Genomic DNA, 11195 nt, shown 5'->3' with positions numbered 1-11195 from the left:
ATACCCAATGATTTCTAACTCATCTGACTTCCGATACGTGAGCATGTAATCTTTTGTTTTCTGTAAATAACGTAAGACCCGTTTGGTTGCTTTCCAATGATCTAATCCTGAATTACTTAAATATCTACCCAACATTCCAGTAATGTACGCAATATCCGGACGTGTACATATTTGAACATACATTAGACCCCTACTGTTGATGCATAAGGAATCTTTTACATATCTTTTTCCTCAAAAGCATTCTTAGGACACTGTTCAAGACTAAATTTGTCGCCTTTAGCCACAGGGGTGTCACCTGATTTATAATTTTGCATGTCATACCTTTTAAGAATCTTTTCGATATAATCTTTTTGTGATAGTTCTAAAATACCCCGAGATCGATTCTGGTGTATTTGTATGCCTAACACAAAAGATGTATCACCAAGATCTTTCATCTCAAAATTCTTAGTTTGAAATTTTTTTGGTTTCATGCAATAGACTAATATCGTTGCTAGCAAGCAAAATATCATCAACATACAATACCAGAAAAATATATTTGCTCCCACAGAACTTATGGTATATACAATCATCTACTAAGTTCATCTCGAAACCAAATAAGATGATCACTTGATGAAATTTGAAATATCATTGTCGAGACGCTTGTTTGAGCCCATAGATGGATTTTTTAAGTTTGCAAACCATATTCTTTGGATCTCCTGATACAAAGTTTTCTGGTTGCACCATATAAATTATCTCATCAATGTTACCATTGAGAAACGCTGTCTTTACATCCATCTGATGTAACTCAAGATCGAAATGCGCCACCAATGCCATAATAATTCTGAAGGAGTCCTTTGAAGAAATTGGGGAGAAAGTTTCTTTATAATCGATACCTTCTTTTTGTGTAAATTCCTTGACGACAAGATGAGTTTTGTATCTTTCCACATTGTCTTTCAAATTTCTTTCGATTTTAAATATCCATTTACAACCAATGGGTTTCGCTCCTTCTGGCAATAACACAAGATCCCAAACATCATTGTCCTTCATGGATTTAATCTCCTCATTCATGGCATCGATCCACTTTTGAGAATTTGAAATTTCCATGACTTGACGGAAGTTGATTGGATCATCTTCCATCAATCCAGAATCATCCTCATGTTCTTGGAGAAAAATAATGTAATCATTTGACACTGTACTTCTCCTTGCTCTAGTGGATCTTCTTAATGGCGCTGGTTCTTGGAAAGGAAGAATTTGTTCTTCTATAACAGTTTGTTCTTCGACATTGTCATGATTTGTCATATCATGATCAAGTTCAGGAATAGGGTTCTGAGCAAGAGTAATGACACCTGTGGGAATATTAATATATTGTTCTTTAAAGACAATGTCCCTTACTGTATTTTCTCCCCCAAACTCGATATCCTCAAAGAACCGGGCATTTCCTGCCTCAAAAATTGATTTAGTTGTGGGATCATAAAATTTGTAACCTCTAGATCTTTCAGAGTATCTAATAAAATAACAACTAATCGTTCTTGAGTCCAGTTTCTTTTCATTTGGCCTATAAGGTCTTGCCTCAGGTGGACATCCCTAAATATGTAAATGCTTTAAACTGGACTTTTTTCCTGTCCAAAGTTCATAAAGGATTTTAATAGTTGATTTAGTTGGAACTCTGTTCAGAATATATACTGCAGTCTTAAGTGCTTCTCCCCAAAGTGACTCTGGTAAGGTAGAATGACATATCATACTCCTTACCATGTTTTTAAGTGTTCTATTTCGTCTTTCAATTACACCATTCATAGTGGGTGAACCCGACATAGTGTACTGTGGGACGATACCGCATTCCTCTAGGTATTTAGCAAATGGTCCTGGACGTTGTTCACTTGAATCGTCATATCTACCTTGGTACTCACCATCACAGTCAGATCTGACGCTTTTAATTCTTTTGTTGAGTTGATTCTCAATTTCAGCCTTAAAATTTTTGAACACGTCTAGTGACTGTGACTTTTCAGAAATGAGATATATGTACCCATATCTTGAAAAATCGTTTATGAACGTTATAAAATATTGTTGACCATTCCAAGCAGATGTAGAAAATGACCCACAAATATCCGTATGTAAAAGTTCTAAGAGGTTTGAGGACCTATTGGTTTCAAATATCCTTTTATTGGTTTGTTTCCCCTTTATACAATTAATACAATCATCAAAATCAGTGAAATTCAAGGGGTAGAGAATTTCATTTGACACAAGTCTTTCTATTCTCCGTTTGGAGATATGTGCCAATCTCTTGTGCCATAATGCGGCTGAATTCTCATTGATTAATTTTCTCTTTACTTCTCTAGTACTCAAATGCAGAGATTCATTAAATGAGACAATTGTATCAATTAAATATAGATTATCGTAGTGCATTAAAGAACCAGAACCAACCAATTTTGAATCATAAAATAATTCAAATTTTCCATTTTCAAATGAACAAGAATAACCAAATTTGTCCAAAACAGAAATAGAAATTAAATTCCGTCTAAAAGACGGTACAACAAATGTCTCATTGAGATCCAAATAAAATCCGGTCTTTAACAATAATCTAAAAACTCCAATTGTCTCAACTTGAGCTGTTTTGCTATCGCCCACATAAATATATTTTTCATTATCATTAACCTTTCGGTAATTCAGGCAACTCTGCATAAACACACTGATGTGAGTTGTTGCACCAGAATCTAACCACCATATGTGTCTAGATACTGAAGTTAAATTAATTTCAGAACAAACCAAATTAAGAAGCATACCTTTCTTAGCATGCCAAGCGTGATTGTTGGTGCAATGCTTTTTTTTATGCCCTTCAAGTCCATAGAAGAAACAACTATTCTTTCCCTGATTGTCTGATTTCTTTTGTTGTTTCTTTTGTGGCGCTGTACTTGCAGCTCCTTTTTCCTTCTTTCTCTTAAGTCCCTTACTTTTATTATTAGTGGTTGACATCAGATGGGCACTTTCTATCTGATCTTGGTTCAACCTTTCCTCTTCCTCTACACAGTGCGAGATGAGTTCATTTAGAAACCAAGTCTCCTTTTGACAGTTGTAACTCACCTTAAACTGGTTAAACTGTGTATGAAGAGATATTAAAATCAAATGCACTAGTAACTCTTCAGAGAGTGTCAATTTAAGTGCATTTAATTTTGAAACAAGATGAGACATTTCCATAATGTACTCTCTGATATTTTCTTTACCACTATATTTCATTGAAACTAGGCGTGTCAAGAGCGTACTAATTTCAGTCTTTTCGTTCTTGACAAACCTTTTTTCAATATTTTGAAGGAACTCTTTAACGGTTATTTTTGTTTCTGACATTGTTCCTCTGAATGCTTTTGGAACAGCCTTCTTAATGATCATCAAACACAAGCGATTTGATCTCTCTCACCTTTCATTATTTCTTTTTTCATCAGAGGTACTCTGATCTGTAAGAGGTGGGGGAGAATCATCCCTTAACGCAAGGTTGAGATCCATTATTCCAAGTACTATCAAGAGATTTTCTTTCCAGAACTTGAAGTTTGTGCCATTCAACATAGAAATATTATTGATGTTGATAGTAATATTTGTAAGATCATTTGCAGCTGAACATGAAAAATATCAAATAATTAAAACTACGCTTACATAAATCAAATAATAATAAATTCAAATAATGGTAGCCCCATCTCAAGATACCGATGTTCCATTAATATTTTATTTTTGGACAAAAATATTAACTTCTAAGTGTTATCTTGGTGCAGTAATAAATACTGATAATAATAACATGTCAAAAATAAATTTTCTTTTGGGCTAATTTATAAATCACATGTAAAAAATCTAAATAATTATCACGTATTTATTACCACAAGTGCACATGTAATTTTATTAAATATTGACCTTCCTTTGGACCGATCAATATTCATAAAATTACAGGTACCCAACTAGTTATATTTTAAAATAAATTAATTTTCATAATAGAGGTCACTTTGGTGGCATATTATTTCAATTAATTTATTCCAAAATATATATAATCATACCAATATTCAAATTTAAAATAATACAAATTAAACAAAATTTTTTATCAAAGTCAATTTTGGTCAACTCTGGTCAAAACGTGGTCAAACATGGTCAAATTGAATTAAAACTTATTGGATCAAAAGTTCATATCCATAATCCGACCCAAATTTATCATTCAACCCCAAAATATTTCTTGAAGTCCATAAATATTTTATAAAACTTTATATTTAGCGGGCCTAATATATAGACTTTATAGGACTTGAATGTCATATTTAACTTTATTAAGGTTCACTTAAATTAAAGAAACCCTAATTTCCTTTATATTATTTCTCAAACAAGAAAACAAGTCAAAGAGTCCAATTGTAAACAATTGAGCTACAAAGGCATAATGAAAAAGTCACGGCAAAAAAGAAAATATTTTGGCTTTCTGTTTGAGAAAAAGATAAATTAATTGACAATCAATTATGATCCCGAACCATGTGCCAACTAGTCATTAATAAGCTAAGCCGAATTCTCCAGATGTAAAAGTAGGGAGTCGGCCAACCAAAATAGCGTGAAAAAACAATTGAATCATACAACTAAAGTTGGACTATGGTGGGACCCTCTATATTTCATGTATGTAAAAGCATTGTTGGAATGATTTGACCGAAGGCCATACATTACTTACGTAAGCACCCATGAACATAAAAGCCACATAAAGACTCGTCAACCATGGAAGCGGAGCCCATGAATTCAATTTTTTTTTTTAATATTGCATATGAGTCAGAGTGGCGTCGTACAAACAAAAACATAATTTACCATAATTCTGAATTCATGTAGTGCGGCGGAAGCAACCAAAATCATGTCATATATATAACGAAAACAGTGAATCAACTGGAGATCGAAAATTTAAACACATAACAGTCATGTATTTAATAGCATTAGGTCCATAGCCAATAGCCATGAAAACAGAACCAATAGTAATAAAACTATAAATTACTAAAAAAAAAGTATTTTCTAATAATCAACCATATGGGCTCTGATACCACTTGTTATGGTGGTTATCTAAATTTAACCTTTGGTGAAAACCATCACCTATTAAACCCAAAATTTATATGGCGATTATTAAGAAATAAATTAACAGTAAAATAGCGGAAGCGTACCTGGATTCATATTGACAAACTGATATATGAATCTCCAAAGATATTGGGGTGGCCTTCCAAGTCAATACGTATTTACCGGTCCTTTGAGAGAACCCTTTAGTTTTTCTCTGGTATCTTTCCTGACGATGGGATATCAGGGAAGAGTTATTTTGTGGTATTAGGAAACACGACAACTAGAATGATACGTGTGACCTGGGGACCATAACTCTATTTATAGGTAACATTCTTGTTACTCTTTGAAACCCTATTTCAACCCATCATAGAAATAAGAGCCCTTAAGTCTCTACACATTAAAGGTCCACACCCTATTAGATACATTAAATCCAAACTATATTTGATCAGTTTAATTGGGTTTAACCTTAATTGACAGTTTGCAATACATAATTATTCACATATAAATCCAATGTTGGATTAAGGATCCAACATCTTCTTCTTCTTCTTTCTCATATGTTGTGTACTAAATTTAGTTGGCACATTAATGATGTTTTAGACAGTTGCTCTAGTTGGAGAGAGTGGAAGCGGGAAATCTGCTGTGATCTCACTGTTGCAAAGATTCGACCATCCTGATTCAAGTCATATTACACCGGATGGGATTAAAATTGGACAAATTCCACTTTATCCCCTGTGGTTTAACGTTTTTTTACATAACCCTCCTATGGTTTCAAAAACTATACATAACCCCCTTATGGTTTGGATTAAAGTGTCAAAGTGACGGGAATGACCATTCGTAACGGAGTCACATAAAATGCCAAAAATACCCTTATGTAAAGTTGAAAATTATTTATTAACCAAGGAGGGTTATGTGTATATTTTGAAAATCATAAGGGGGTTATATGGTAAAGTATTAAACCATAAAGGGGTTATATAGTAAAATATAAAAATCATACGGGGTTAATGTGTCATGTATTTGTAAGGGTAATTTCGACATTTTTAGAAGTTCCGTTACGAGTAACTATTTCCGTCATTTTGACGCTTTAATCCAAACCATGAGGGGGTTATGTATAACTTTTAAAACCATATGGGGGTTATGTAAAAAAATGTTAAACCACAGGAGGGTAAAATATAATTTGCCCATTAAAATTCAAAAGTTTCAAGTGAATTGGCTAAGGCAGCAAATGGGGCTTGTGACTGAAGAACCTGTGTTGTTTAATGATACAGTTCGAGCCAACATTGCGCACGGGAAGGAAGGGAATGCTACAGAAGCAGAAATAGTAGAAGCAGCAGAGGTAGCAAACGCGCACATGTTCATTAGAGGGTTGCAACAGGTTTGTGATCGAACACTAATCTCATCATTTTCACAATCTATAGTATGTCAACCTAAACATCTAAGCATTGTCACAACGTTTTCAGCAGCCTTAGTTTAATCAACAGAATACAAATTTTGTACTTCTATGGAAGGCTTTTCAGCTTCAAACTGTTGTATCTCAATACCAATTTAACCAGGCTAGCTGCAAACAGGTAACTGCTTCCTTTTCCTATGTAAGGTGGATGGATAACTTTCAGCAATTAGACCCTCAGGAACATTTACCTGTTTCAAAAAAGTGGTTTAAAATACTGAAATGAGAGCCCCATCATCCTTTTGGAACAATGGTTCTGAAACAATACATTTAGTCACAAACCCCAAAACCCAAATTACAGATTTTTATCAAGATTCCAATTCCTCTAAATCCTTGCCCTGATTATGACAGAAAACAAGAACCCCACTTCAGTACCACTCTAAAAGAAGTAGGACTGACCTCCTATTATCAAGTTCTATCTTCAAAATAGAACCAAGGTAGAGATATGGCCATGCTGAACAAGTTTCAATCCAAAAAACAGAGACAAGAGGACCTATAACAATTAACTACCAAACTTGTATATTCAGATGATTGCAACCATACCAAAATACATAAATACCAAACCACTCGAGTTAGTCCAATGGCCAGGGAAGGTCTCTTAGAATTCTCCCCCTACACCAATTTATTTGTGAACAATTAGAACTGTCCAAAAATGAAATCGCTAAGAATCCTATCATTATTTTTATCAGAAGGAAGAAACCAAGCACACGCCAATCCTTTATTATTTTTATCCTTTTTCTTTTTCTCTTTTTTTTTTATGTTGCTGAATTTGATTTTCTTTTTCTCATGGACGTGTCCTAAGGCCAAACTAAACTTTTGTTTCCTTGTTCTTTGTTTTTTAGACGACCAAAATTTTAATTTGCCTAAAACGAAATGGCCCACATTAAATTAAAAGGAAAACCTTCAAAATTTTAGAAATTGCAGACCTTTATACATATATATATATATACTCCCTCCGTCCCATAAAATTTGTCGCTTTTGATACAACGTTCAATTTATGTACAGCGATATTAGTTGAAAAGAGAATTTTTACTTTCCTTTTTTTATCGTTAGTAGCGGGCCATTTTTTATTTGTTGTATTGATAATTGTAAAGAATAAGTGGTGGACCACATGAAAGGTAGAGATAAAATTTTATTGAAAAACGTGAATTAGCTTATCTAACACGACAATTAATTTGGAATAAGAAAAAGTGACAAACATGACAAATTTTATAAGACAGAAGGAGTATATCAAAGACATTCTCATCTCAAATTGAAAATTCAAGTTATATTGAAAATGCACTTCAAAAACATTGTTATTTTAATGGGTATATGATATTTTGAAATAGTTTTGTGATCTCTAACATAATTTACTCTTGATTCAACTTTGAGATGAAAATGACAATACCCTCATAATTTACAAAAAAATTGCTGCAGAAATTAAAAATCACTAGCACTTGGGACGGTGGGCTAGAAAATGGGGTCAAAGCCCTTCCCCTCTAGCTGGTCAGGGGATTGATCATGGATAAAAAAGAATTTAATAGATATTTAAAGAAAAATAAAAAGTTTATTGAGTTAATCATATATATATATATATATATATATATATATATATATATGTTGGCAGTATATATACCATCACGATTAGATGTATGAGACATGAACGGAATTTGAATTTCAAATTTAAATTCAAATGAATTGTCATACATCCAATAATAATGGTAGCCATAAAATATCTTATAGGTAATTTATATCCTAATCATTTCCCTACTACATTATTTTGTAAAGTGTCGAATTAATTAATTAGCTAAACCCTAAGGAAAAATTAACACATAACCAAACTATAGTGCTTCAGACCCATTGAATTCTATTTCGACATATAAATTTCAAAATTCAAAACCTGCAATGCCGGCTCTCTTCGTTTCAAAAGTGCGGCGATGTACTCTAAACTTGCGAAAAATGGCGGAGAAAAACAACAAACAAACTTCAAGTCGTAGCAGAATGGCTTAAAGTACTTGCATCTAAGTAAGGAGAGACATAATACTTGATAATAATATTGGTATCAAATCCAATATAGAATCATCTAATTTTATTTATGCTATTCAAGTAAAACAACATGAACTTTGCCACAAATTTGACAGTCTTTTTTTCTTTTCTTTTCTTTTCTTTTCAAAGGTTCAAATAGCTCAACTGAGCAGACATGGAGCAATGTGTAATGTAACTGTAGATATGTTGACAACATAAAGAGAAATAACTCAAGTCACCCTTGAGGAGATTAGAAGCTGTGAGTATGCACAGCAGCAAGTCAGGATTACGAGATTGTGATGCTGATGCATAATATATGAATGCTTATCATAGTTATAAGTATTTCATTTTCCTGTTGTAATGCTTGGACATGTTTAAGCATCCAAAGAGGCATAAGCAAGCAGCACTTCATTTTCTTCCAATAGTGACATGTCCAACTCGGAATCTTTTAGGATAACATCTTGATATTAACATCTGCTAATATCAAGATGTTGAGATTTAGCCCTGGAGTGGTTCCTGGGTATACCAGCGAAGGTGTTCCCCAGCCAAAATCAACGCCATAAAATGGGAACCTACACCAGCTTGAGCACCCGTACAAGTCAGAGTTGTGTGTTTCAGTTGCTGCAGTACTCAGCGGTGCTGAGTGGGATGCTTCTTGCCTACTAAGAATGGAATTGATGTTTTCTGTGCACTCCTTGAGCAATTTTGTTTTCCCTTCCCTTAGTTTATTAACTAACTCTGGTAATTTAACTTCAGCATTGTTGTCAACTGATGTCGGGAAATAGGCAAAAAAATTCCCAACTGAATTTTGTGGAAGTGGAGGGACAATTATTTGTCGAAAATTCACAGCATTCACGAAGATTGATGGGCGGATGTGTGATCCCGAGTTTGCCTTTGACGCTGCAGACATAAAACAACCGTAAAGTAGGGCTGACACAACTTCAAACCGAGTAGGGTTTTCTACTCCTGAGTTAAGAGCAATAGCCTTGAGTTCTCCAATTTTAGAAGCATGGAACGCCAACATCCTTTTCACGTGCTTCCCTTGATCTAGCATAGGAGGAGATGGTTTCGGAAATTGCTGACCGTCAACAGGGGGGAACAGAGAAGCTGCATGAAGATGAGGAGATGGGATGTCACTCGTTTGACGAGCTATTGCTGCCCAATCATTCATGAAAGTTGATACGCTGGATGCATCAGCAATCCTGTGATTTATAGACACACTCAATACTATGCCACCGCAGTTGAAAGAACTGAGCTGAACAAATACTAGGCTACGATGATTAGCTAGGGCCGGCCCGGTGAATAGAGATCTAGCAAAGATAAGATCTTCCATTTTTCCAGAACTTAATTGCTTGCGAATCTCAGACACTCGACAATTAATTCGGCCTTCAGTAAATTGAGCACCCATGTCGTTGCAATCAATCATATAGCCGTTTTTCATCAGCCGTCCGGCGAAAGGGTAATAGTGGGCAAGAGTTTTTGAGAGAGAACTTTTAAGCAGTTGTGATATTTCATTGGCAAGCCAACGAGTTCCCTTAATATTAGGATAGAAGAAAGCCACCGGGATCAGAAGATATGGTGAGATTCCTTGATCTAACAATGAGAGCTTGTGGTATCTCAAAGAAGTTGGAGTGGGTGAGGAAGGCTTGATGAATGTTTCAGAAATTATCTCAAACTGCAGCGAGGCATCCATCCTGATGAATATTTGCTTGAATGAAGGCCTATATGTCTTATCAATAAGCTTGTGCTGGCTTTGCTAACCTATTACCCCTTTTATAGTGTGGTGAACAATGGCATTGTATTTTAGGTATTAACCTAAAATACCTGTACTTGGAAAACTTACACATCTCTTAGTACACTGTCTTCCGAAATACCAATTTCTTTTAAAGTCTCTCCCTATGGTACAATTGTTTTACAGTCACTAAAATACAAAATTCATCATTACTTGAATAAGAAATGATTTTAGAGTGCTTAAGCAAATCAAACTCAATTGCATTTAGCGAAAAAGGACCTCATCATAGAGGTAAGTTCTGCCTCCATGGCTATGGGTTCGGGCTTTGTCACCAAATGTGAAGAACCAATTCGTTTGTCCTATTAAATCTGTCACAGTTGTTATTTTTCCATGTCCAAAATCGTTTGTTATTTTCGAAAGTTCACTCTAATCCCTTGTCTTCTTTTGTCATAGCATTCAGATTCTGAATTTTGAAGGATAAAATTGAGCAATTGTAACTATAAATGCACAATTTTCGAAAGCTAAAATCTTAAAATGTGGCATATTTTGGGATGTAGGAAGTAATTTTTAAGGATGGGAAGTCATTACTTTTGATAGGGTGCTATGTAACATACAGGCCTTCCTATAGGGAGCTATAACATAAATGAAATTTGTTGTTTCTTAGGCCTTTGAAACAATTTGATACGTTAACTAATATGCAAGTTATTTATCATAGACAGAATCTTACCCTTCTTCTCAGTACACATTCAATAGATGACTTCAAGCTCTTCACCAACTGATAATTTGGCAGTAATTGTATGAAAAACTAGTAGATTAATAAAGTTGACTGCATATATTAGAGCTTAAATTAAAAATTTCTCCCTCTCTATCTCCCTCTGCTTAAAATTCTCAAGAAGCCATCAGTCTAAACATAGTTTTTCCAAGCCACTGGTGAAGATTATGCTACGCCGCAGTCCTACATTGATGAAAGAAAGAAGCTATAGAGTA

At 34.4% G+C, this 11195-nt stretch overlaps 2 protein-coding genes across 2 annotated transcripts; both read right to left on the bottom strand.

Moving 5' to 3' along the window:
* Positions 1-624: 624 nt before the first annotated feature.
* Positions 625-4721, bottom strand: LOC140006356 (uncharacterized). Its single transcript, XM_072048167.1, has 3 exons — positions 4661-4721; positions 3389-3581; positions 625-1483 (listed from the first exon to the last, which is right to left on the bottom strand). Exons 1-3 carry the CDS (start codon positions 4719-4721, stop codon positions 625-627), a joined length of 1113 nt encoding a protein of 370 aa, XP_071904268.1.
* A 4203-nt stretch (positions 4722-8924) lies between these two features.
* On the bottom strand, positions 8925-10169 carry LOC113743328 (diaboline synthase-like). Its single transcript, XM_027271307.2, has one exon. The coding sequence runs from the start codon at positions 10167-10169 to the stop codon at positions 8925-8927; it is 1245 nt and encodes a 414-aa protein (XP_027127108.1).
* Positions 10170-11195: the final 1026 nt, after the last annotated feature.

Source organism: Coffea arabica, chromosome 5e (genome assembly GCF_036785885.1).
Source record: "Coffea arabica cultivar ET-39 chromosome 5e, Coffea Arabica ET-39 HiFi, whole genome shotgun sequence".
Taxonomy (NCBI): Eukaryota; Viridiplantae; Streptophyta; class Magnoliopsida; order Gentianales; family Rubiaceae; genus Coffea; species Coffea arabica.
This window is presented reverse-complemented; position numbering and strand designations above follow the sequence as displayed.